At 51.6% G+C, this 24,729-nt stretch overlaps 11 protein-coding genes across 11 annotated transcripts; 5 read left to right on the top strand and 6 right to left on the bottom strand.

Moving 5' to 3' along the window:
- Nucleotides 1–72: 72 nt before the first annotated feature.
- AUEXF2481DRAFT_47482 (uncharacterized protein) lies at nucleotides 73–1,396 on the bottom strand (the record flags this gene model as incomplete). The annotated part of the gene is made up of 2 exons (XM_013486904.1): nucleotides 73–1,119; nucleotides 1,178–1,396. 2 exons carry the CDS (start codon nucleotides 1,394–1,396, stop codon nucleotides 73–75), a joined length of 1,266 nt encoding a protein of 421 aa, XP_013342358.1.
- Nucleotides 1,397–2,278: 882 nt separating this feature from the next.
- Nucleotides 2,279–4,327, bottom strand: AUEXF2481DRAFT_6454 (uncharacterized protein; the record flags this gene model as incomplete). The annotated part of the gene is made up of 7 exons (XM_013486771.1): nucleotides 2,279–2,447; nucleotides 2,506–2,705; nucleotides 2,761–2,888; nucleotides 2,944–3,010; nucleotides 3,096–3,699; nucleotides 3,815–4,063; nucleotides 4,158–4,327. The coding sequence occupies 7 exons, from the start codon at nucleotides 4,325–4,327 to the stop codon at nucleotides 2,279–2,281; spliced, it is 1,587 nt and encodes a 528-aa protein (XP_013342225.1).
- A 636-nt stretch (nucleotides 4,328–4,963) lies between these two features.
- On the bottom strand, nucleotides 4,964–6,574 carry AUEXF2481DRAFT_6453 (glycoside hydrolase family 1 protein; the record flags this gene model as incomplete). The annotated part of the gene is made up of 3 exons (XM_013486770.1): nucleotides 4,964–5,688; nucleotides 5,808–6,472; nucleotides 6,522–6,574. 3 exons carry the CDS (start codon nucleotides 6,572–6,574, stop codon nucleotides 4,964–4,966), a joined length of 1,443 nt encoding a protein of 480 aa, XP_013342224.1.
- Nucleotides 6,575–7,202: 628 nt separating this feature from the next.
- Nucleotides 7,203–8,633, top strand: AUEXF2481DRAFT_67083 (uncharacterized protein; the record flags this gene model as incomplete). Its single annotated transcript, XM_013486916.1, has 1 exon — nucleotides 7,203–8,633. One exon carries the CDS (start codon nucleotides 7,203–7,205, stop codon nucleotides 8,631–8,633), a length of 1,431 nt encoding a protein of 476 aa, XP_013342370.1.
- Nucleotides 8,634–9,044: 411 nt separating this feature from the next.
- AUEXF2481DRAFT_30952 (uncharacterized protein) lies at nucleotides 9,045–9,935 on the bottom strand (the record flags this gene model as incomplete). The annotated part of the gene is made up of 1 exon (XM_013486833.1): nucleotides 9,045–9,935. One exon carries the CDS (start codon nucleotides 9,933–9,935, stop codon nucleotides 9,045–9,047), a length of 891 nt encoding a protein of 296 aa, XP_013342287.1.
- A 688-nt stretch (nucleotides 9,936–10,623) lies between these two features.
- On the bottom strand, nucleotides 10,624–14,696 carry AUEXF2481DRAFT_67033 (uncharacterized protein; the record flags this gene model as incomplete). Its single annotated transcript, XM_013486914.1, has 2 exons — nucleotides 10,624–11,523; nucleotides 11,574–14,696. 2 exons carry the CDS (start codon nucleotides 14,694–14,696, stop codon nucleotides 10,624–10,626), a joined length of 4,023 nt encoding a protein of 1,340 aa, XP_013342368.1.
- A 958-nt stretch (nucleotides 14,697–15,654) lies between these two features.
- On the top strand, nucleotides 15,655–15,990 carry AUEXF2481DRAFT_6449 (uncharacterized protein; the record flags this gene model as incomplete). Its single annotated transcript, XM_013486769.1, has 1 exon — nucleotides 15,655–15,990. One exon carries the CDS (start codon nucleotides 15,655–15,657, stop codon nucleotides 15,988–15,990), a length of 336 nt encoding a protein of 111 aa, XP_013342223.1.
- Nucleotides 15,991–17,794: 1,804 nt separating this feature from the next.
- Nucleotides 17,795–18,415, top strand: AUEXF2481DRAFT_30949 (uncharacterized protein; the record flags this gene model as incomplete). Its single annotated transcript, XM_013486832.1, has 1 exon — nucleotides 17,795–18,415. One exon carries the CDS (start codon nucleotides 17,795–17,797, stop codon nucleotides 18,413–18,415), a length of 621 nt encoding a protein of 206 aa, XP_013342286.1.
- A 395-nt stretch (nucleotides 18,416–18,810) lies between these two features.
- AUEXF2481DRAFT_6447 (uncharacterized protein) lies at nucleotides 18,811–19,356 on the top strand (the record flags this gene model as incomplete). The annotated part of the gene is made up of 1 exon (XM_013486768.1): nucleotides 18,811–19,356. One exon carries the CDS (start codon nucleotides 18,811–18,813, stop codon nucleotides 19,354–19,356), a length of 546 nt encoding a protein of 181 aa, XP_013342222.1.
- A 97-nt stretch (nucleotides 19,357–19,453) lies between these two features.
- Nucleotides 19,454–21,193, bottom strand: AUEXF2481DRAFT_6446 (uncharacterized protein; the record flags this gene model as incomplete). The annotated part of the gene is made up of 2 exons (XM_013486767.1): nucleotides 19,454–20,121; nucleotides 20,176–21,193. The coding sequence occupies 2 exons, from the start codon at nucleotides 21,191–21,193 to the stop codon at nucleotides 19,454–19,456; spliced, it is 1,686 nt and encodes a 561-aa protein (XP_013342221.1).
- A 2,249-nt stretch (nucleotides 21,194–23,442) lies between these two features.
- AUEXF2481DRAFT_41601 (uncharacterized protein) lies at nucleotides 23,443–24,189 on the top strand. Its single transcript, XM_013486888.1, has 3 exons — nucleotides 23,443–23,555; nucleotides 23,613–23,882; nucleotides 23,933–24,189. Exons 2-3 carry the CDS (start codon nucleotides 23,751–23,753, stop codon nucleotides 24,086–24,088), a joined length of 288 nt encoding a protein of 95 aa, XP_013342342.1. The 5' UTR covers nucleotides 23,443–23,555; nucleotides 23,613–23,750; the 3' UTR covers nucleotides 24,089–24,189.
- The last annotated feature ends 540 nt before the right edge of the window (nucleotides 24,190–24,729 follow it).

The following is a 24,729-nucleotide window of genomic DNA, read 5'->3' as shown; positions in this document are numbered from 1 at the left end:
ATTCTGCCAACGCTACCAAAAGTACATGACTCCAATTAAAATGCGAATATTTTACTCAACACGACCATGCTTCTACTGGGGACCTTCGATGATCATCTTGATACCCTTGGCTGCGTGGACGTCCTTGAAGGCCTGCTCGGCGTCCTCGAACTTGACACGACCTGTGATGAGCTCCTTTACGCTCAGGCTACCAGAAGTGATGAGGTCAACAGCCAGTTGGTAGTCGCCTGGTCCGTATCTGAAGCTTCCCTTGACGTTCAGCTCCTTGGCGCACATGGCCATGATAGGCCAGTTGATGTCAGCCTTGCCCATGCCACCCTGAACGTAGGTCCCGCCAATTCTGACGGCGTGGATGGCTGTCTGGATGCACGGCTCGGCTCCTGTGGCATCGATAATGGCGTCGGCACCTAGTCCCAGATCGCACTCATCTGTGAGGAGCTTGGCGTTCTCCTGAGCGCCGACTCTTTGCGAGCGGAAAACGTGTGTGGCAGCGTACTTGCGAGCAAACTCGAGGCGCTCCTCGTTGATGTCCACAGCAACAATCTTGGCGGCACCGAACGACTTAGCGACGGCCATACAGAGTAGGCCAACAGGGCCGGCGCCGAAGACGACGACACTCTGACCGGGCTTGATGTCGGCCTGTCTGGTGATGTGCACTCCGACAGCCAAAGGCTCGACTAGTGCGGCTTCGTCAAGAGGAACGTGGTCCGCAATCTTGTAGCAGAAGTCCTCGGGAAGACGGTAGTATTTGGCGAGGGTCCCATCGTAGGGTGGGGTGGCAGCAAAGGCCATGTCGACGCAAAGGTTGTACTTGCCCTCTCTGCAGCGCGGGCATCTGCGACAAGGAACACCAGGCTCCAATGTGACACGGTCGCCCTTCTTGAGCGTTGTCACCTTGTCTCCCACCTCCTCGACTATGCCGGCCGACTCGTGACCCAGAACCATAGGGGCCTTGACGACGAAGTCTCCAATAGCACCGTCAGTCCAGTAGTGAACGTCCGACCCACAGATACCCGTGTACTTGACATTGACGATGACATCGTAGGGATCTCTCAGCTGGGGAATGGGACGGTCCTCGAATGTGACGCTGTATGGCTTCTGAAGGACGAATGACAAGTTCTACGCATCATCTAGTCAGTTCCTGGAATCGTGGAGTGAACGCCGCCAGGGGACGTACCTTTGCCTCGGCGGGGTTTACTTCTTGCACAGAGGCCATCTTAGGTGTTGCTGTGGCGGAGAAGCTTCTAGTGACTTTCTTGGAGTTGAGATGGTATGCAGCGGCTGCACAGCTACCACAGCTTCTTGAGGACTGGAGGTTGTATGTGGTCGAAGAGGGGACGCGTAGCGCTGAACCTCTCAGGCTTCTCTGGAGACCGGATTTGAGGACTTGAGACATGATGTAAGCAGATGGGACGAAGAAGTCAACCAAATCAATAGAACAAGATATTTCGAGTGAGAGAACCAGCTGACTCTTGAATTGAGACGACGGGCAGGGAAAGGGGAGAAGAGTGGAAATGGGCAAGAGCGAGAACGCAACTTACAACAGGAATGTATGCAGGCTCAATTGAGGATGATATCAAGCAGCCACGGATGATAGTGTTGGCTCGCCGAAGGATCGGGTCAGCGTATGCAGAGCTTCGAAAGGGTGATAGTGATGCTTTTTTCCAGGTCAGTGGTACCGCAGCCTGCGGATTGCAGAAAACAGAAGCCATTCATCGTGTGACTTCTGTCCGACTTGCTTGCTGACCCCGGCCCCACCATCATGTCATTATAGCCGTCGGCTAAATGCCCCGCCAAATTCACCAACTCCCGTCGGAACCGCTGGCTTCGTCTTTGCCCTCCGATCTAAAAATCACCGAAGACGCGCGCCGCCTGGACCGCAGCCCGACGGAGCCCCTTCATGCGTGCAACCTGGGCACGCAAACAGCCTGATCCCTCGAGGGTTTCTTGAGCCTCCTCCCCCTGAACGCTGCTTTTGCCCTGGCTGTCCATCTGCCTAAAAAGACTGCCCGGAGACAACTCCTACGTGAACCCAAAGGTATGGTTTGCAGGTCGACCTTCACGAGCACGATATAGTAGCAATGATCGGAGGAAATTGAACCTCATCATTTGCGCGAAATTATGTCAATCCTGGGGCTGTCGACATTCACGGTGCTTTTCAAACCAGCAGGTCTCGAGATTGCAATGCTTGGCTAAGATATGCTTTGTGGGTGATTATAGCTTCTTCAAAGATAGTGTGCATTCTCTCGTCCCAGATACCTTATTGGACCTAAACCAATCACTCTGGATTATCCTTGACAACATTGGCTGTCGAAGCACTCCTTACTACCTCAACAGGACTTGTGAATCCGTTTCTGCACTGCCAGGGGTAGAACAGTGCGATCATCAAAGTGAGCCCGCCGGTGATCGCAGACGAGTAGTTCATCGTCTCAGCAGATACAGGCATCCTATCCAGGTCAGTCAGTGCATGTCAGAAATCAACGAGACAAATAGGTAAGAGCTTACGAGTAAGGGAAACAGAAGATGACGATGAAGCAAGCGATATAGGCACACGCGATCGGCATAAGAACCGCAGCAAGCTTGTCTGGCATCTTGAAGGGCCCGAATTCGATGTTCTTGCGTCCACTCAGCAGGTGGGGAAGTATAGCAGCCAGGTACGAGGCTGATGAAAGGATGATGAATGATCCGACAAATGCGTTGAAGGCCTGGACAATGTCAGTGGTGTTCTCATACTTGCTGTTGTCTTGCGACTTGACTTACTACAGCGCTACCAATATAGATCAGGCCTAACACAGTGGTCACGATCAGACATGCAACGGTGGCCGCAAAAGGGTTACCCCACCGAGGGGAGATGACAGAAAGAGTATCCGAAAAAGGCGTGGCACGGTCTGTATCGTGTAAGTCAAAGTCATCTTGCACAACTCCATACATCTAGGAACGTACCACGGGATAGGGTCCACAACATGCGTCCGCATGTGATGTAAGTCCCTATACAATTGGCCACTGTAGGCTGCGATGGAAGCTCTGTCAGCATGGCGATTCGAATGACGAAGACACGTCCAAGCCAGACTTGAAGACAGAGATGGTTGACTCACTAGGAATACGACGATGAGCAAGCCACAAGACCCAGCTCTTGACCCGGTGGCTTGTCTGTAAAGCTCAGCTAGAGGATTGGTGTAGGGGTTGTTCATCAAGGCATCAATGTCGTTGATGCTGTAGAAGATTGCGATGAGATAGAAGAAGCCTGTGACGAAGCCGACAGCCAGTTGTGCAGCAATGGCCTTGGGTACGTTGCGAGATGCGTGGGGAATTTCTTCCGCGAGGTGCGACACGCAGTCGGGTGTGCCTACGCTGAAAGCGCCGTTGAGCATTCCCGTAACAAAGACCAGACCATTGGACTTGTAGCCAGTGTCGTTAGACCAAGAGGACCAGACAGCCGCTGCAGTCGCATGCCCAGATCCAGTGGTAGTAGGCATGATGGCGCAAACCAAGATCGTAAGGAAGCAACCACCCAACGTCAGAAAGAGACCAACGTTATTGACCATCGGCAGAGCTCTGTTCGCGAACAGTACGACACCACAACATGACCAGGAGATGATCATGTACACGACAAAGACATGCCAACGCTCGTTGATGTATTCGGGGTGGAATAGTTGCCACATGGCCAAGACTTCGTTTGCTAGGATGGACGACATCGACCTGCAAGATAGAATTACGGTCAGCATGACTCTGGAGTGAAAGTTGTGCGATACCACAAGACGAAAGACCATCTCGTGGCTGTCGGCTCGTATCATCTGTATTCTGGCGAACGTACGCTGATCCAAATATCCAGGCCAACACGTTCCACCACCCTGCTAAGAAGCCGACAAACTTCGAGCACCGAGCTGGTGATGTGGCTGTGGCCCAATGGTAGACGCCTGAAGATGATGGGATAGCACTTGCCAATTCGGCTATGCAAGCACCCACCATCCAGTAGAATACGCTGACTGCGAGGAACTCAAAAATGACTCCCGTCGGACCTCCGTTGTACAGAGCGACGACAATACTACCACCGAGAGCGCACCTGAATTCAAAGTTCAAGTCAGCTCGGTTTGTACAATGAAGGAAGGATCAGCATGCTATAAGCAGCGTGGCCACAGAGCTGGGCTCGGCATTACCATGTGTTGCCTGTGACGATGCCTACAGCGCATATTGACACAATGCTGAAGTTGCGTTCGAGCTCTTGTGCGTGACCAGAAGTGTTGACAGTAATTGTGCCTTCTTCAACTTCAGCTTGTTCAGATCGGTAAGGCGTCAACTTGTGATCTGCTGGTCGCTTTGAATCCATGTTGTTGCAAAAATGCCTAGCAAGCCCAGATACCAGAAGGGAAGAACGAACAAGGTATCTCGAAAGCGAATAAAGCAACGAGATGGCACGTCGAAAGGGATATATGAAGTTGGGAAGTGGTATCGAGGGCTATGCACTTATGGATACTGATGATGAGGTTACAGGATAGGAACACCAGAGTCGTTTTGCTCGGGAACGCACGATAAGATGTATTTGTTTGGTCGAAGTCCGGTGGCGACCTAGACAAGCAATGGCCGCTCATACTGTACCAAAAAGTACAACTAAAATACTGGTGTGTACGTCCCGTTTGGACTGCGATAAGCGGAGATATGGAGGCAGAAAGGGACTGTGCACTGTCCATCTCTTGCCGCTGCCTCTTTAGGACGGAGTTCTTTTGGGATGCGGGGATGACCAACTGCCATGTGAGCCCTAGAGGCCGATAGCGAGCTCCTGTGCTGTCACGTCCAGACTTTAGAGTTACAGCGTGGTCCTCCGATAGCCATGTCTGATAGCGCGTACGCTAGAAAGGACCGAAGTAGGAAAGTACAGGAGAGGACGATAACCCTGGTGGTCAACGGTAATTCGCGCCTTGTCTTGGGAGATTGAAATGACACTACAGATTCTACACTCACAACACTATGACTTTGACATGAGGGAGTCAAAGAGTCCCTTCATGGCCTTCGCACTCTTCTTTGGAAACCTCTGCTGACCGTTTTCGTAGTCGACGAATGTGACTCCAAAGCGGGTCGTGTATCCCTCTGCCCATTCAAAATTGTCCATCAGACTCCATGCCATGTAACCCCTGACATCGACATCGTCATGTGTATATGCATCTGCCATAGCGGTGACGTACTCCTTGAAATACCACACGCGAAAATCGTCTTCCAGGATCTCTTCTTTTGCTAAATCATTCTCGCCCTTCAGACTCGTACCATTCTCAGTGACGTATATGATAGGACGCCCGTAGCGATCAGAGATCCACTTGAGTAGTTTTCTGAAACCAATGGCATATGGCCTCAACCAGGGGCTCTGAGTCTCTGGGCCGATGTCTTGACCTTCCTTGTTGGAAAGCAGAGATTCTAAGTTTCCGAGGTAGTCTTCTGGCTCCGGGTCGCCGGACCTGTGCTTGATGTAGTTCGCACAGTAGTGGTTCATACCATAGAAGTCGTTGCTGCCCTGGACCAAAGCCCGCTGCTCAGGCGTGAATTTCGGCAGGCGGTCTCCAAGTTGTTGGCGCATGCTTTCTGGATAGTCACCGCGGTAAACAGGATCGGCGAACCAAGCGATCGAGAACTCGAGTTTTCTCTGGCAGGCTTCGATGTCCTTAGGGTCCTTCGGATCCCAAGGCTCGACCCAATCACCTGAAGACGTTAGCTCGAGACACAGTGCTTTCATGCCAGCCATCAACACTGGCACAGAGGAGTTGAGAAGATAGACGTGCTGTGAGCACGTCCACACATCCGATACGCATCATACGTACCATTCAAGGTGATACCGATCTGTCCGCCCTGCCTCGATTTGAACTCCTCGCGATATACCTTAACGGCTGCGCCATGGGCAATAAGCAAGTTGTGCCCGACTAGCCAAGGCTCGGTGCTGCTATCGCCGACTGAGCTTTTGGAGCGGTTGCTGGTCCGGCCGGGTGCAAAGACACCTTCGTTGTATCCAAGAATCGAGCTACACCACGGCTCATTGAAAGTGACCCAATACTTTACTTTGTCTCCCAAAGCTCGGAAAATGGTACGAGAGTATTGAGCAAAGTCGGCAACAAACTCGTCTGTGTTTAGCAGGCCGCCATATCTCTCATCGAGAGCTTCGGGCAGGTCCCAATGATACAACGTCACCATGGGCTCAATGCCGTTGGCAAGCAACTCGTCCACAAGGTTAACATAATACTGCAGGCCCTTTTGGTTGACAGGATCCTCGCGTCCGCCTAGAGGAATAACGCGAGACCAAGAGATGCTGAATCGATAAGCTCGAGCACCCATATCTTTTAGAAGCTTCACATCTTGCTTGTATTGGTGGTACGAATCGCAGGCAATGTCCCCGTTCTCGTTACCAGCAATCTTGCCTGGAATGCGACAGAAAGTGTCCCAGATACTGTCTGCTCGACCATCTTCATGGGGGGCTCCCTCTATTTGGTAACTGCGCTTTGTTAGTATTGACAAAAAGATACGACTTACATTGCACTCACCTTGCTGTCGCAAAGCCCCAAAGAAAGTCCTTAGGCAGAGTCGATTGAGACATGCTAAGGTCGTACTGGTTGTGTTGAGTTGCTAAGTGTTAGAGAAAGCACAGGGAGGTGACTTTTATATTAGCACACAAGAGGGGACACGCTCGAACAAGACGTGGCCAAGACGATGACTTGGATGTTGACACGAGGTAAGGCGCCACACGAACAGATGGAGACGAGCTTCATGGCATCACATCTTGTAGACGATTTCACGGCACTCGCTCGTCTGAATACTGTAGCGCTTAGCAACAGGCACAATTGAATTTAGCCTGCCTCGGAGCTAGAAGAGCCGTCTCTTAACGTGGAAGGAGCTCGGCTTTTCGGGCCGTGAGCCCTCAGTGCATCATCCCACTGGCACTGCACGGCTGCGTCAGCCATCAGCGTTCGCAGTGCCGGCACTCGCCAACTTACCTCTCTAATACGACTATTTTTTGGACTGACTGATCAAGAGTCGAGACAAATCTGCAGACTTGGAGCGAATGAAGTCTGACCGAAGAGCTGCAAGTAAGCAATTGACATTGTCGACCTGCCCTAGCGACTGCAAAATTTGATCAAGGCCTACAATTCAGGATGATCAAATACCGTTGCAGAGCTGCATTGCAGTCTGGGATCTTGAGGCTGCAGAGGTGTCGTCAAGAGAGTATGGCAACTCATGCTCCGAAGAAACCAGGTGAGATTAGCGATGCATTTGCCTCGGTTTCGGGTTTGATGCAAAAATCACTAGAACCTCGCTTCGCTACTCTGAAAAGCGACTTGATTGCAGGAAAAGAAGATGCTCTCGAAAAGTCCTTTCACCGTCTGCTAGAGGCATTGCGTGAAGAAATTGCTGTCATCAAGGCGCTGGGTAGTAAAGTGATTCCTGAGATTGACTTCAGAGACATCAAAGATTCAAGCTCAGTGTTTAGTACGGAGTATAAGAAGAGAGGAGCGGCGATCATTCGAAATGTTATTCCACCCGTCGAAGCGATGGAGATGAAGGAAGAGCTCCAGAAATACATCGCTGCGAATCCTCAGACAAAAGCTTTCCCAAAGGACAACCCTCAAGTTTACGAACTGTTCTGGTCTCCAACCCAAATCTCTGCAAGGTGCCACCCGTATCTTTTGGCTGCGCAGAGATTCCTTCTCTCTCATTGCCACTCCAAAGACGCCCAAGCTTTAGTCTCCACTGCACACCCAACTATTTATGCGGATCGCCTTCATATTCGGTCACCAGGAGACAGCATCAATTTCCCTCTGGACCCAGACATCAGTGGAGGTGGACCGGAACGATGGGAGCCTGTCGGATATGGGCATACGAGAGTGTACGACTCAATCTGGCAAGGATGTTGGGAGGACCATGATCCTTGGGAAATCAGTTCTCGACTCGGTATCAAATCGGACTGTAGTATGTTTCGTGCAGCACAGGGATGGCTGTCACTAAGCACCATCAAGGCAAACGAAGGTACATTGTTGGTCAACCCAATGTTGAAGCATGCCACAGCTTACTCTCTGCTGCGGCCCTTTTTCTCTGCCAAAAGCGGCCCGATGAATCCTGGTAGCGGCGTGTTGGATGAGTCTTTCTTGTCACCAGATAACTGGGTTCTGGACTGCCCTCAAACGTCTTGGGTCCAAGGTGCATCACCAGGAAAGGACCATGAGCTGACTGATGTGCTGTATCCTCACCACGAGCTTCAGAGCACCATGGTTCACCTCCCTGAGGTGCGACCTGGCGACTACGTAGCATGGCACTGCGATCAGATCTACGCAGTCGACAGAGAGCACAGAGGCATTGCAGATAGCTCAGTCTTGTACATCCCTGCTTGCCCTCTTACAGTCCAGAATGCAGAGTTTCTCGCCCGTCAACGACAAGCATTCCTCGCAGGGCTTCCTTGTCCCGATTTTCAGGGGGGTATTGGAGAGGCAGATCATGTCGGTCGGCCAGGGGTAGCAGAGGTGGAGAAGGCGAGCCAGGGCAAAAATGCAGGTATGGTTGCGTTCGGTCTCGAAGAATGGGATAGTACGGCGGCAGGATTGAGCGAGACACAGAGAGAGCTGTTCGACAGAGCAAATAAGGTACTAGGTTTCTATGACTAGAGTGACCAACGCTCAAGGAGACTCGTTCCTCCTGGGCTACTAGATAGCCAGAAGTACCGAAACTTTGGAACGGTATATGGACCAGTGCGAAATCAGGTAGTGCAGTCAGATTCTACTGGCCGTAAGGGTCCGAGGCAAGGCACGAGATGAGGAGATCGGAGTAGTAAATGTCGAAGGAATTCATGAATGTGATTGCGATGCTTGTTTGAAATGCCGCTGGACTTTCCTCCAACAAATCGGCCACCCGACGAATACCATAGCTCCATACTCCATGCTAAACAGTTTTAAATACATATTAAACATCATAGGCTTCTCCTCTCTCTGTTTTAACCCCAGGCTGAAACCCGATAGAGTGCGCGCTCGCTTTTTGAAAAAGAATTGCGTTGGTAAGTGCGATGCGAAGAAATCAGATCACACGGTTGGCCGCCGGACGGCGGTGACAGTAGAGGCGGAGACTGCAGGGGGAATGACGGATACCGTGGTGAGATCGGATATGGGTGACAAGACATCAGAGTGAGTCATGGGCCCATCAACAGGCCGCGATGTGGCCAACAGGTGACCACTTTCGACCAGCTCTTTCAGATAGGCTTCGAATTCCGGGTCCATCTCAAAGTTCAGACCTTGCTGTCTGGCGGCAATGGCAGCAAGGAGACGGCGATTCAGCTCGTGGCCGATGCTCTGTATGTTCTCTCCCACGTCGTCCTCATCGTCATCATCGTCAGCATCGTCGTCTTCATCGTCATCATCAAGGTCATGTTGGGCGTCACGAAGGTCCTGTTCCAGTGCCTGGTCTATGTTGTCTTCTCGGGCACAGTCGTCGACGAGCATGTCGACAGGATGCCTGCCCTCTGTGATTTCGACATGGGTCTGGACGCGGATCAAGCCCTTCTGGATTGGCTGGGTGCGGGGATCAATCCAGTCGGCAATACCGTCACCCGTTGTGTCTCTGACCTTGATGTTCTCGTCTCTTTCAAACCTCTGGCGTGCCCACAGAGTACCTTCCCATCTCACTAGATCCATGACTTCTTGGTCGGTAATGCGCAGGTCGTCGATGCCGGCGAACAGACGGGCGTGGTGGGGGAAGCGACCGAGGCGCATGCGGTGTGGGCCATGGCAATAGTTCAGGCCGGGATATCGAGCCTCGATGCTGTCAAGACTGCCGTAGAAGGTCGCCGTCTCTATACGAATCTCGGGGATCAGGTCGCGCGCAAGATGGGTTTGGAAGTTTGGAGGATCCGAAGGACCTGGGTTGGGAAACAGGTGAGCGTAGAGAAGCGAGGCCACCGAGGATTGCCTGCGCATGTTGGCCGTGGGATGGAGAGAGTCGAGCGTCTGAGGCGGGTGGGAAAAACAGCCTCCGTCGGCCAGAGGAGAGCACGCGCGCGCAAAGTGGAAGGCACCGATCACTGAGCACCAAGCACTGAGCAGAGCCGGGGGTCGGGAGAAGGACCGAAGCGATCAATCTTTTTGCAGTCTCTTGAGCGTGGGGAAAAGAGTGGAGAGGTCAAGATTGACAAGCAGATGTTATTATCGAGTGCCGAACGAGAAGACCGTCGTGCGTCGTGCGTCGTGCGTCGTGTCGAGTGTCGAGTGTCGAGTGTCGAATGTAGATTCTACGAGGAAAGCAAGACCAGCGTGAACACTGTATTGTACCGCTGAGAGCAGGGAGAAAATTCGTCACCCACTCCCGACATGCATCAGGGCCGTTTCCTTCCATCTCCGGCCTGGACCAAATGCGGGCCTTGATAATCGCGGGTTACCGTGAGCTTAATTTCGCCGTCGTGATCACAACCAAAATGCCTTCTCTAAATTCGCTTGCCTGCTCAATTTACTTGCATCGAATTAACAATAATCTAAAACACACGCTCTTGCTCCTGATCGAAGCTGCGACAGCCTGGCTGCCCTCAGAACGCCCTGCTATTATCATATGCCTTGTACCTCTGCTCTCCTGACCCGTAGTGCATGGGCTCTCTGTTGGCCAGCAACTCGCTCATCGTCCACGTGCCATGCTCCTTTGTGCCATGAGACTCTGCCGTACTATCAGCTCTGCCGCCGCATGCGCTGCCAGCCTCTCCTTCTGCCTACTTCGGTCCTTGAGATACCTCTCCGCCTCGGGTCGCATGCGCAGGATTCTCAGGATCATGTCGTCGCTCGGTTCGGCTTGTGCTTCTTTGCGCTTTTCCTCCTTTGCCTTCTTCATCGTGCCAAGATTACGGCTGAGCATGATGCTCTTGCTTCGTCGTGTACTAGGCACGCCTACTAGGCTGGCCGCCCCACTGAATGAATGTTGAGCGAGTGTCGCTGGTGCTGACATGCGGTTAAGCTCCCGACTCTGCCTGGCTTGTTGTCTGGCAACTGTTGCTTTGGCCATGGACTCTGACGTTCGGATCAGATTCTCTGTCGACTCAAAGTAGAAGAAGTTCAAGTTTTGCAAGTCGTGGTATTTTGATGACTTCAGAATATCAAGCGGTACCCCGTGCGCTGTGCCATCTTCTTCATCGACCGCATGGAAAAAGTCAAACAGCATCTGCAGCCATTTGAAAACTATGTCCAGCTCCTGTTGTGTGAGCGGCCGCTGTTGCGAGGGCTTGTCAGACAGCGGAGGTACGAGCAATGATTCGATAGTTGCGAGCACTTCCTTCCAGAGTCGAGTCATGACCATGACCATTGCCGAATCCGTCAGCGTCTGTTTCATGATCGCAAAGTTATCATCGAAGTAGGTGAAGAGAGGCTTCAGTGCGTTCGCGATGTCGACTGGAGTAGGGCCTTGTATGACGGACTGCGGTCTGGTTTTCTGGAAGTATCCGCGCACTGCGTTGATTGATATGCCTTGGCTGAGAAGACCTCGAAGAGCTCTGCGTGAGAGAACTTGCTGGATATATGAGGACAGCTTATGCTCGGTTAGCTTGCTAATTCGCCCATACTCGTGAACAGACTTACCTTGTCTGTAATCTTGCGTGTCATGTCACGCTCACTTCGTTTCAGAGTACGGAAAGCTTTGCCAAAGTAGAATTGGATATCATCCCTCTCTCCTTCCATACTTACTCGCAACAACAGCCTACCCTGAGTATCGAGGTCGAGCCAGAATTCTCGAGGCATGTAGTCACTAAAGTGCGAGGGATCCAACTTGAGTGAAGTTCGACCCACACAATCATGATCGCCCAAAGCGTCCCAATCCCAAATTGTGGCGATGATGTTCAAGGGACCCTGGGTACTGATATCGACTGTCTCGTCCCATCGAGGATTTAGACTGCCGTAGACAATGCGAGTTTTGGCTAGCCGTTTCTGGTATTCGTCTCCAAGGACGACATACGGATCGCTCAATCCATTCATATCACAAGCTTTGAGATCCTCAGCCTCGATAATCTTGATTGTAAACACAAATTTGCTCGACTGACGAAGCTTGACTGGGTTGATGGGTGGCGCGTGCTTTTGAATGACCTCTGCACAGGCGTCAACATTGATCTCCTTCTCGATCTTGTCCAGCTGTAACGTCGTGTATTCGATGTTGTTTAATTTGACAAGAGATTCGGGCAAGAATTGAAACGGCTCAACCTTTTCTCTATTAGCCCAGGTGTCCTTTGCCATTTGAACCCACTTCTCCTGCCTCGTCTGGCGCGAAGCAGCTTCCTGTTCGGGCGTCATTCGATCCATCTCCTTGACGAACTTTTGTTCGACGAGTTCGCAATACCTAGCAATTCCGATGCCAATCGATTTTGAGATGGCTGTCATGAACTTCGCATATTGCAGGTCATCATCCCACTCGAGTTTGATGATTTGATCGATAGTCTGACTGAAGGAGCGGAACATGTCCACAGCAGACACACTGTGGCGCTCCTCGTCTGTCGCGATATTTTCCGGATGGGAAGTTCGAACATTGAAATCATCTTGGTTGACAGCACCTTCAACCCAACCCAGCATGTTTGCATCAGTCATCGCGATCCATCGCCACACGAACTCAGCCAGTAGCCCTTCGATATGGAACGCAAATGGAACACTAGGAAGCGCCTGCGAATGGACCTTGCGAATGCTGACGAGCTCTTTGTAAAGGTCGAAGCCATCTTGTATCGGGACGTCTTCATTCCGTCCTCTGACAACCTCGATCACACGCGATACCAGGTCTCGAGCATCAGCCGCGAACGAGGGCAAGATCTCTTTGACCAAAGCAGTCAAAGGGTTGACTCCCATGATCTCGGGATTTTTTCGGTAACGCTTCTGTATCTTGTCAGCAAGCGTGACTACCGCTTTGCCAAGTTGTATGACATGGTAGAACTCCCAAGACTCTGCGTCCTCGGGGACATGTTTCGAGAGCATGCCGTTATAGGCCTCTCGGGCTTTCTGTCTCAGCGCGTCATGCAGAGCCACCGTGAACTCGTCCAGATCCTCAGGGGTCTTCGCGAAAAGAGGATCCTCATATATATGGGTCTCTAGGATATACATGGCGGGGCCAACGGATGGCGGTTTTGGCTCGTAGCAGTGTTGTAAAAGTTCGAAAAGTTCTCTCAGCAGTGCGTCGTGGATTGAAGAAAGCGAATGTTGTTGGAGTGTAACGTCGGCAACCGTCCATTTAGATGCGTCGAACATGGCAGCAGGAGTCATTTGACTCATGCGATTGACCTTCTTTACTTCGATTGGAGGCGTTTTCACATACATGAATGCTGCGTCAAGAGTGTCCAAGGTAATTTCCTGGAGATCGAACTTCTCCCTGATGACATCCAGGAACAATGACATTTTTGAGGTCTGGGGCATACGCCATCGCATAGCCAGCTCGTTGAGGACGTCCGCAGATCGTTTTGAAAGCAGTTGTATTTCTGGACCATCCGTACCCTCTGCCTCGTCATCTTGGAATATGTCGTTCTCTAGAGCTTTCCTCAGCACAGCACGGTAATAAGCTCTTGGGTCAGAAGGAATATAAGTAAAGGCAGTGTCATCGCTGACTGAATCACGCGGCGAATCGCTTAAACTCAACGTGCCCGCGTCAAGAGAACGTTCGGTCGAGAAAGATGAATCAACATCATCGTGCAATGCGACAGGTGGAGATTTGGTAGCAGCCGAGTTGGTAGTGCTCTTTGCAAGCTCGGGATTGGATTGTATGATGGCCAGCATCAGCTGTGAGAGGTCCTGAATCTCTGTCTTTTTCCATGTCTCATAGGCATCCTCGGATTGAAAGTCTTGACTACCAAGGGTCCTACTTGAGTTTAGGCTGAGATGCATCTGATATAATTTCAAGTCTTGGAGAGCGGCCTGCTCAGTCCACAGCGCCTTATGTGCATCAATGTCGGCCTGTATTTGGTCGTACGAAGTGCCAAATATATTCGCGATACGGAGGACCAACGGCATGTCTTTGACCTCAGAGCTACGAGGAACCTCGACTTCGATGGTTGTGCTACCCGAAGCTTGAGGCGCACTGGTAAGATCCTGAGCATGTACCAGCAACTTGCTCTCGAGCGTCTGTAGGCGAGAGGTGAGCTCGGGACGATCGCGCGCCCAGTCGTCTTTCTTTAGAGTCGAGCTTATAAGGCGCACAAACAGAGCAACATGACGATCGACCATGAGCTTCCATGAATCGTCTTCGGACGTCTTTCCCTTTTGCAACTCGGATGTAGCCTTGGAGAAGAAGATTAAGAGGAGGTCCTCAACACGGCGATCTTTCTCCATGGACTTGCGGAAGGTAGGGTTCTTGAACTCGTTCAGAAAGGTGGCAAAGGTGCGCTTGACCAGGGGATCGTTGTACTCGGGCATGCGCTCTTTGCCAACAAGCACGCCGGTGATACGTTTGTCAAGCTCGCCGGTGAAGCCATGTGGTAGGCGGGTACTCTTGGAGTCTCTGATGGAGGAGAAGTCTTTGACCAAGTCTGTGATGGAAGTCGAGGAGCGCGAAACCGGCTTGACGGGCTGGGCGACATGTTGAATACGGCGGGCCTTTGGTTGCAGTAGGTGCGAAAGATAGGCGGTGCGTAGGGCAAAGGAATAGGCATCGTGCTCGTCGACAAGCCTTCGCGCAGGCTGCAGGCTCTGGACACGGCGACCCGTCACAGATGAGCGAGCCGACGCCGACGACATGATTCCACAGTCGACAGGGGGTCGTTCAACGAGGGCGCAGCGAGAGTAGCGGAGAGGTGGTCTCGTTGGACATCTGCCATCAGTCGGGAATGGCAAAGGGGCCGCTCGCTTTCTTGTTTAGCCGTTGCTGGTGATGCTGTGTTGATGTTTCAGCTGCTGCTGTTGCCGCTGTTGCTGTTGCTGCTGCCACTGACGCGCTGGCCTTCCCTTCAAGCAGATGCAGATCCGAACAAGGCAAACTCAATAGAAGACGACCAGTCCAAGTGCTATCGTTCTTTACCTCGTGCACTCCCTTTTCTCAGAAGCCTTTTTGACCGCAGCTTACCAGCGCGCATCCGTATCCACAGCGTCTCACGCGTCATACTTAATTGGCCATTCCGTCTCCCGCTAATTGATCGCCCGCTGCGCTCGCCGTGTTTCAGCTTTCTCTTGGCTCCCACCCTGTCACAGTAATCATGCCCACCTCCGTGCCATCGTAAGAATGTCTTTTGCTTGAGACCAGACTGTTTATGTGCTTGCACGCGCTGGCTCTGCACACGCAGTAGCTGCTCAGTGGCAGACTTGGCCTGACCCAGTAGACCAGGCTGCTTCTGCTCGTGCTTTCCTAGACTCAACGCCGATGCCATGCCTCCCTGCTGACATGCTGCTCTCCACTTTCCTGTCGAGGGTGCCTTCTCCATCCGTCACCTGCATCATACCAGTCCTCTTGCACCCCCGATTCACTCCTCGCCGACCGCCCGCTCACAGATTGCTCAAGAAGAATCTTCGTCAGCCTTCCTCTCTCCCATCTTCACTCCCATCTTTCACCCACGTGCTGCTGCGTTGACCGCCTCTTCCAAGAGTGTCTTCTCCTGTCTTTGCATTGATCACAGTCTTCAGTACTTGCGCAAAGCTGTTGCCTCTTTACTCCTCCACACACTGCTTGACGCCCTATTGTCGATCATCAAGTTCGACTGCTATGGCTAACAACAATGCCGGCGCATCCAACTTCGCCGATAAGCCACGCCTGACAGAACAAGAAAAGAAAAACAACCACATTGCGTCGGAACAGAAACGCAGACAAGCAATTCGCGAAGGCTTTGACCGTCTGGCTGAGATCGTTCCCAACATGTCAGGTCAGGGTCGTAGCGAAGCCGTCATGCTCTCTGCAACCGTCACATACATGAGGGCTCAACTGGCCAAAAAGGACACGCTCAAGGAAATCGCTGCAAAACTCAACGTCAGTGATGGCGATTTTGAGCAGATGTATCGTGAGGAACGTGCCAGAATCAATCAGACCTACGACCGTTCATGAGACCGACCCACGACCGTCATGTCACATCGACGCGTCCCCTAACCACTATGCCCCGTGCTTCTTCACCAGGTGGGTATGTGTTGCCCCGATTATTATCACTATTTCCCCCCTATTGATCACCGCTACCAGCTCTGTAACAAATTAATTCACCTCGCTATCACACTGCCACCAGCTCAAGGCTGTTACTTTGGCGATCAGCTCCAACACGACTTTATCGACATCTTATCGCATATATCATCGACATTGGAGGATTGCCTTCACCGCATGCTTCAACCATCCTTTGCAATCCCTCGCACTTATACAAGTCATCTCTTACAGCACTATCGAGCTTGGCGCTATTGTCGACCGTAGCGATGCTTCACCTTTGCGCTTGGAAGCTCTAAACATTACTTTCAGGAAGGCATATAGAATAGTTCGACTGCATATCGACAAGACACGGCTTCGTCATTACTTTTCGCATGACTAGTTTCACGACGCACTTGAACTTCCCTCTGCAATTGTAGATGTACAGAAGAACGTTGAAGGATAGAACGAGTAATCCAATAAGAGAGGATGTGGTCCGGTTTTGCTCACAGCGATATTCTTCTTGGCCAATTCTCGTGCTGCTGAAGACTACGAGGTCCCAGTGTCCCACTATGGGACAAAGCTCTGTGCGGAGTGTCTTACCCGGATCTCTCAGCACTCATGTTCCGTTCCTTCTCAGTACTTGCCGCTGGTCGACGTACTCTTTTTTTTTCTGCAAGCCTTGCACCCACCTAAATAATGAAGCTTGACTGAGTGGTAGAGTGAGCACAAACTTGTATGTCAGAAACCATGTCTGCACCAATCGATAGTTTGTTTGCGTAAAGAGCCTTAGGGAGTCTAGGCTCCAATACGCCGTGTAGGGCAGTAAGGTTCGGCCGTTGGGACACTTGCAGGAGAACCAAGTTCGCACTTGTCCGGCAGAGACGGATCAGCTCGGACACGCCTCAGCACGTGTCGCATACATGTTGCGCAGATGGCAGCTACTCGATCAGCAGTAATTCGATCCGGTGCACTATCACTCGTTTCCTGTGGTAGTTTCTCGATCCAAACGGTTCGCAGGCCGGACTCGAGAAAGAACGGGCAAATCTGGTGGGAGGAATGACTATCAGTTCAATATTCACCGGCTACCCTTTTTGCTCGAGAAGTTTTGTGTAGGTTCGTCTACGGTGCCGAGTTTCGAAGTCCACTCATGTTACGGACGTATCGAGTCAAAACGATGTCTTGCATTGTCGATCGCTGAGTTGCAGTTTTCTGGAAGGCACGCATTACGCCGAGAATGGGACGGGCGCTGATCCTCCTTACCAAGTTGCGATCCAGGGGAATAGGGCCAGTGGCCGGTGTCATGCGCCATTATCAGAAGCGCAGGTCATGATAGCCCTGAGGTAGAAGGAGATTATCGCAAGTCAGACAACTTGACCCTATAGACAGTGCTTTGATTGCTATCGTGGCCCAAACATTGTACGATCTAATCGAACTGGGCGCAAACAAAGGGTGGTTCGGTGGTGGTGCCAGCACAAGCCACCTATACCCGTTAGAGACGTCGTCTCCCAAGGTTCTAGTGCATGCCACGGACGATGCGGGCGACTCATGATCTCGGCCTTGAGGCGTTGAAGCCTCATCGTGCTAAGTCCTCCAACCCTTGGACATAATACAGTGACATTGCCCGGCATCTCTTCTGAGCCAGCAGACTTGCAACAATCATCTCTAGCATCGACCAAAGGTGACCTGGAAGTCATTTCGGCATACATAACACCACGTTCTCAGAATTCAACACTACAACATGTTCGAGAACTACACAGTGACGGCATCGCGCCATCCTTCGTCGCTACCGCTCTGCCACGAAGATCTGTTCGGACCCGAATGGAATGTTCCTCGCACTTCTTTGTCCTGCGAATCTCAGTCGTCCATCGCGCAACTCTCTCTACAATTCAGCGAAATGCGTTACACATCACAGCCCTTTTCTCATTCTCAAAACCAACAAACAAAGCCCAAACACGAGCTAGACTCGGCGCTCGAACCTGTGGACTATGTGGGTTCGCTGTGTCCCTCAAGGAGGCGGGCTCAGAGGCAACACGGAGGACGAATGCTCTGCGATCCATCTCATCTTCGGAACATCCAGGCCATGGTAGACAGAATGGTGCAATCTGGAGATCAATGCGCTGTATCACCATCTCGAGCATCTAGTGTCGAGACAAGGCCGTTACCTGCGGAAGACGAAGGTTACAGCAGTCTCGACGACAAGCGACGCCAGGGATCAATTTCATCAATATCATCTGCCGGGTCTTCTGGGTCTGCCCTGTCATTTCGACGTTCAGCGGACTCGGTCACAGGCGCCTGTGTGTCGAAACAGGTCCGCGTCAAGAAGGCCCGCAACGCCAGAGGACCTTCCAAGCAGCAGTAAACAGTCTTCGGAGGAAAAAGTGGCAGGGTGGTGACGATTTATGAACTTTGATTATTGGGGTGGAAGGATGTGACAGACATTAGGGAACTTTTGCCATACTGCGGGCGCTGATGACAGCTGCCAGAGATACCCCTCTAGAAGATATTAATATAGTGCAGAATGACATGTGTCAATCAAGCGCAGCTGACGACTGCAACTTCATTACTCTGTCATGACAAGACTGCACTTGGACTCTGCCTATAGGACTTGATGATAGAGAAGGCTCGGAAGCAGTTGATTACTCGAGTCCTCATGGGTCAGGCTTCAGCTCATGGGTAGACGGCGGGGTCAATGCCAAGACCAAGCAAAATCCAAAGCATGCAAAGTCGTGAGTCGCTGCGTGCAAGCAGACAAGCATGGCGCTATCGGGACTTGTCAGGCCCATTGGCAATCGCGCAGTCCATCTACGATTACACCCGCGTGTAGAGACGCTAGCCGAAAGTCGTGAGATTCTGCGCCTGCTCCAACAGTACGGACGAGTCGACATGTTTCGCAGCTTCAAGTACGACGCGCTGCCCATGCCCAACACGATGATCGCCATGTACGAGAGCGAAGAGGCGGCACGGAAGCTAATGGAGGCATCGCCGCTGCGCTTCGTCATGAGAGCCGAGGAGTCGGGCGGCCAGCGTCAAAGACACTACCAGCTACAAGTCAACAGCTCGACCTTCCACCATCGCGACCACATTGAGCAAAACGCCTACAACGGCTCCTTCGCCGTCTCGACCAGGTGTCTCGTTCAGGAGGATCTGGCCAAGAACGTGCCCATGCCGGGCCTGAGCGACTTCACTCTGGGAAAGGAGGAAAAGCCTTGGAATGTGATCCGCTGGGAGAAGCACAGAGAGGAGACGCAGGCAAAGACCATGAGGCAGCTTGCACAACAAGACGACAAGTCGACTGACTGATGTTACCACGCCCAACAACACTCACCCTCTCGCCCTCTCGCCCTCTCGCCCTCTCGCCCTCTCGCCCTCTCGCCCTCTCGCCCTCTCACTCCTACGCCTACTGCAGCACGCACGCCTCATCTTTGAGAGCATCCAACAGATCCACTGCCCTGCCGCCGTCCGCCTGCTCCAAGCGCCCAATAACCAATGCCTTGGCCAGGAACTTGGATCTGTAACCATCGTCCGCTGTAATCACCCGCCCACGGTATACGTTACGGGGCAAGTGCCGCAGCTCTGGCGCGATGCTCGTGTCCTGTTCACTGCCCTCTTTCTCCAACAACCTCTGAGCCATGACACCGCCACCCTTTCTGTATGCAAGCAGATGGTCCCCACATACTATCCTGATCAGAACCAGGTCCCCTCGACGCTCTCTGGCAAATTCTTCTTCCAGCTCGCGCATGTTCAACACCCCAGTCGTCTTACGCTCGATCGCTTGCTCTTTGAAAACCTGGCCGAACTGATAAAGTACCGTGTTGCCGCTCTTTCTCATAAGCGTCGCGAGTTCTGCCGCCCTGTCGACAATCGTGTATAGCCCTTTCACCACTTCACCATGAGGGTCATGCTCGGTGGAGCGCCTAAGCTCGAAAAGTGGCTTTAGCAATTCTGCGATCTGTAGCGCCATCTTGAAAACGTCATGCTTTCTCACGCTGCTAGTATTCAAATTCACTCGATGTTGAATCTCGTAAGACGTGATATATTGCGCGCGTTGCTCTGCACGGTAAAACCCTGTCACTTAGTCAGATATCTTATCCATGGACGCGCAGTTCGATCAAGACGTACCATCCCGGCCCTCCTCTTGCTTCTCATTCTTATCCAGTTCGTCCTGTAGATCCTGAGGCGCGCCAAACAAGAGACTGTTAAAGACATGCCTAACAAGCACTCTGTTGATTATGGCGAAACTGAGTCCATAACGACAGGTTTTGTCTCTGATTACGGTCAACCATGTGTCTGGGCCACCACCACCATCGGCTACCAGTCGTGTAATGTCCAGGAGTTCCAACTTGCCCTGTCCTTTGGCGCCGGCCCATGTTCGCCATTGCGTGGGCGTACGTGGATCTGCCTGGTGTTCGAAGTGCTTGGCGCAGAATTCGTTGATGTGAGAGCGGAGTGCATCCAGTTTGCACATCACTGTGGCATCTAGCTCATTGTCCTTCCTCTCCCGTGGCGTTAGACTTGCTAAGGGAGTCGGATCCGAGGTTCCTGTGTATTCTCCCACATCCTTGTACGAGACCAATTCATCCTCCCTGGTTCTTAATGGCGCAGGATCTGCCTCGGTGGAGCGAGCTGTCGGAACATTGGGATGCTGAAATTCCTCTTGGACTGGACTGATGTTCTTGTCGAATACTCTACCAGGATCAACCCTGGACGTGCTGCGAGCGGTAGAAGATGCCCTATGGGAGTCGACTTTCGACGTGCTGCTTCCAGAAGAACTTCCAGATCGCGATGCCTGCGTACGCGGGTTTCTCGCCTTGGATGCCTCTTCCTGTAGTTGTTGACTGGCGTCACGATCGCGACGCATAGCTTCTTCTTCGTCTTCTAGTTCTCCTTCGATGGTCTCTCCAACTGCCTCCCCCTCCGCATCAACTAGTCTTCTGCTGTTTTGGGGCACGGTAGCTTCTGATTGCCACGATACGTTCTTTGCCTTCACTGGTGAAAGCTTCTTGTCGTTACGTGTATGAATGTGGCGCTCATGCTCTGCGAGGTCGATATTGGGTGATTCTCCATCTGATCGGTACTGTTCTAATTCATCCTCACCAGTCTCATCCTGCGTGTACTGTCTGCGTGATGGCATGGGCATATTTTATAGCAAACTTCGACTGAAATGTTAGGAAATGGAAACAGAAAAGTTGGTTTGGATGTGGACATTAGCTGCCATGCTAAAAGCTTTTGCAGTTTGCTGGTCTGCAGGCTTTGTTTATGTTTCCATTCCGTTCCAGAGGCTGCCGGAATGTGAAAGACAAGGAATGTGAAACGGACATTTGAAGCAATGCCAAATCATATGACAAAATTTCCGAACGACTGTATAATCCAGCAATAATGTCGCCAACCAAATTCGAGAGTCGAACACATCAACCAATCCAATCACTTGCAGCATCGCCTGGCTTTGCGTGGCCTAACTTGAGAAATTGAAAATGATCATGAGTAGAAGCAGATGCGGCGCCATCAACGCTGCCAGCACTGCCAGTATCGGCGACGTTTATAGATGTGGTTGCGGCGGAAAATGTATTCGTATCGGTTTGGGTTGTTTTAGGAAGGACTGTAGCCATGGGAGGGCTGATCGAAACCGAGACAGGCAAGAGACTGAGAAAGGTGGATGGTCTCCTGCGTTGCTGGTTGGCGGCGACTATGTTTATCGGAGTAGAAGGTGAGGCCATCTTTGTCTAGGCCAGTTATTGCTTGAGATATTTGTGGGACGTGAGACACTCCTAGGATATTGTTATCCAAGGGTCGAGCCAGGCCTTGACAATATTCCTATTTACAATGGACTTCTGAGAGCTCTATATGTTCACCAACAAGCAGACTGACGTACGGCTTCCCCGCTACTGTTACCTTGGACAGCATCTTACATCAATCGTTTTTAGACAATATTACCAAAGTCGTTGGATCCGGATGAGTGGACGACAATGTTACGGACGCGGGGTGCACATACTAGCTTAGCATATGATTGTTCATGGTCACAGAATACATTCGACATTGACTTACCCAGCGGCAATCCGTTCTCTTCCGCAAACTCGATGTTGTCGCCATCTTTGATAGATACCCGAGCGAGCCACTGGCCAGTTTCGAGGGTTGTCTGACTACCAAACAATGTTGATCTGCTGACCAGTCCGAATGATCTATACCTTCAATGCTTGTAAGAAAGATGTAAACAAGGGCCGAGTGATCGGATGCTGGTCTCGACCGGCCAATCAGACGTCAATGCGACCTCCAGCGAGCAGATGGTGTATTGGAAAGGTGTTCTTCTGAGTGAGGACGATGTGCAGCAGCTGGAGTGCTTTGAGTAGTGTATACAGGTCGACATCCTGAGCATGAGCAGACCCTCTGTTCGCATGCATGGCATTGCATCAAGGAGCCGCGGGTCGGACATTATCGCGGACAAGAGTCCGTCTACCGTACGAAAAGGCAGGCAAGGCTCTCGCTAAAACAATATGAACGTGACAAGCATGCTCTCAGTTGTCAAGACGCACGGCCCCTATCTAAGATGATGTATATCCCGTCATATATTGATCCGAGCACAGAGTCGATTGCGCAAAGTCAAACGTGACATCTCGAGTTTGAGGAAACGAAAGAATGTGAGCCGTGAGCCTGTGAAACGAAGCCCACCAATTTGTTTTAATTGCTCGCTACTGGGCCAAGCAAGGAAGCGGGGCAGGCTTCGGTGGAGCAGTACCGTAGGTAAATGCTGCGCCGGCGAATTGCTGCCATTGAATGCTCGTTGCCTTGTTTATACGAACAACGAACATTGTCGCCAATTTTACACGAGCGATTCGTACTCCTGGACACATTGCAGAAGATGACATGACGGGCAAACGACAACAATAACTTCAGCAGGCTTGGGCCCGAACCCCACGGCTTTCGAGCCGCTAGCAGCTCGATTGTTTCAAGCGAAAAAAAGTGAGGGGCGCCCATTATGATGACGGACACGGCATGCGTAAGCGCAAGGATAGTCGGCCAGGTATGCTGCCCAGTCGTAGTGGTAAATAAAACTGTCGTACAGCACGCGGGACAAAGTTCCGACGGCAACAGGGCAAGCAGAAGACAACGAGAGCACAAAAAGAGCGGCAGGGAAAACAGAAGCCGTTGCACCATCTGTCAACCCTCAGGATATGAATTTGTTGGCGCGCTTGTGTGCAGTAGTCGGCTGTCAAGACCTTCGGCTCGCGGGTACCCGCTCGTAGTCTGGGAGGACCCTTGCCTTTTGATCGCCATCGGGAGGGAGCGCATGCCTGCGGGTCTTCTAACGGCTATCCATGTGTTGCAAAGCTGGTGCAAACAGTGCTAGCATTTCGTGAGACTATCCGACGGGCTGGTTGCTTTGCCCTTTATAAGACCCAACGCGAGCCAGTGCAAGTCAAAAGATGTCCATTCGTCGTGTGTGTGCACCTTTTCAAACATCTCTTGTCCTTGTAAACTGCGGCAGATAGTGGTATTTCAACCAGGTCAGTGAGTGTATGATCGTCAATAAAAACGCTCCATCAAAGCTAACGATTTCTCAGAGTCGAATATCCCTTTGTAGCTTGGCTGGTCTCCACGCTTGTTGCAGACTGCAACAAAACATCCTTGCCCAAACCACTCGTCCTTCCGGAACATTTCTCCTCGGCGCCCAACAACAAACATGTGCACAAAAATTGTCCATGTCTTCAAATGCGGACATCAGCAAGTGGATCTGGCTCCTTGCGCCGCCTCGAGAGTCGCAAAATGTCCCAACTCGCAAGACAAAAGGATCAACCACGATCAACGCTGTTCAAATTGCCGGAGATGACAAAGTAAGGCTTGGAATCTAGAGCCCCCCTGGACAAACGCTAACACAATTCAGTTCCACTCGAATGATCAATTGCGGTGTAGGATAATGCAGAGACGACGTCCGATCTGGAACGAAATGTTTAATGTTCTACGAATTGGTTGTTGGCAAGAGTCATGGCTGGCGTTGACATGGGTTGGTTTTTTCATATTTTACTGGAACTCATGGTGAACATCGTTCATCGGCGTTTGGCTAGTCAAAAAGGGCAGGTTTAGCGCGGCGTATGGTTATGTTGGCAGTCAACTCGTCCAGCAAACACTGGACAAGAAATGATCAGTGAATTGCAGTTTGCTTCAGAAATCAATCTCGTCGCCCATGATACGATCTTCAAAGATTTTTCTCAATGTGCAGAAGCAAGGTTCAGCTACTGTTGCAAGATTCTGTACGCGTTGAGTGTTGATAGATTCCAAGTGGAATGATCAATTATGCCGTTATCGAAATGCTCTGATCGAAAGTGACCTGCATCTGATACGTACCTCTTCCCCATGTCATGATTCTTGAGTTGTCACAAACAAAGCAGCGACTGGCTGTCAGGATCCGGTACGGGCCGAGTGGGCATTGCAGGATACAGCAGATGGCTGCAGGTGTGCAGCGCGCTTGGGCAGCTTTCCGCTGTCATGCCAGACAGAGCCTTAGGAGACCTGAAACGTGGCTGCAAGGGCACAAGAGCACCTATTCTCTTGGTCCAGGGACTGTTCAATTGTCGTAAAGTAGGAAAGTCCATTGGAGATGATCGTAATCATCCGATTTGCTGTCTGGCCGAAGAACGAGAGACAAACATGTAGAAGTGTCGGTGAGTCGAGCGAGGTTCA

Source organism: Aureobasidium subglaciale (genome assembly GCF_000721755.1).
Source record: "Aureobasidium subglaciale EXF-2481 unplaced genomic scaffold scaffold_15, whole genome shotgun sequence".
Classification (NCBI taxonomy): Eukaryota; Fungi; Ascomycota; class Dothideomycetes; order Dothideales; family Saccotheciaceae; genus Aureobasidium; species Aureobasidium subglaciale.
This window is presented reverse-complemented; position numbering and strand designations above follow the sequence as displayed.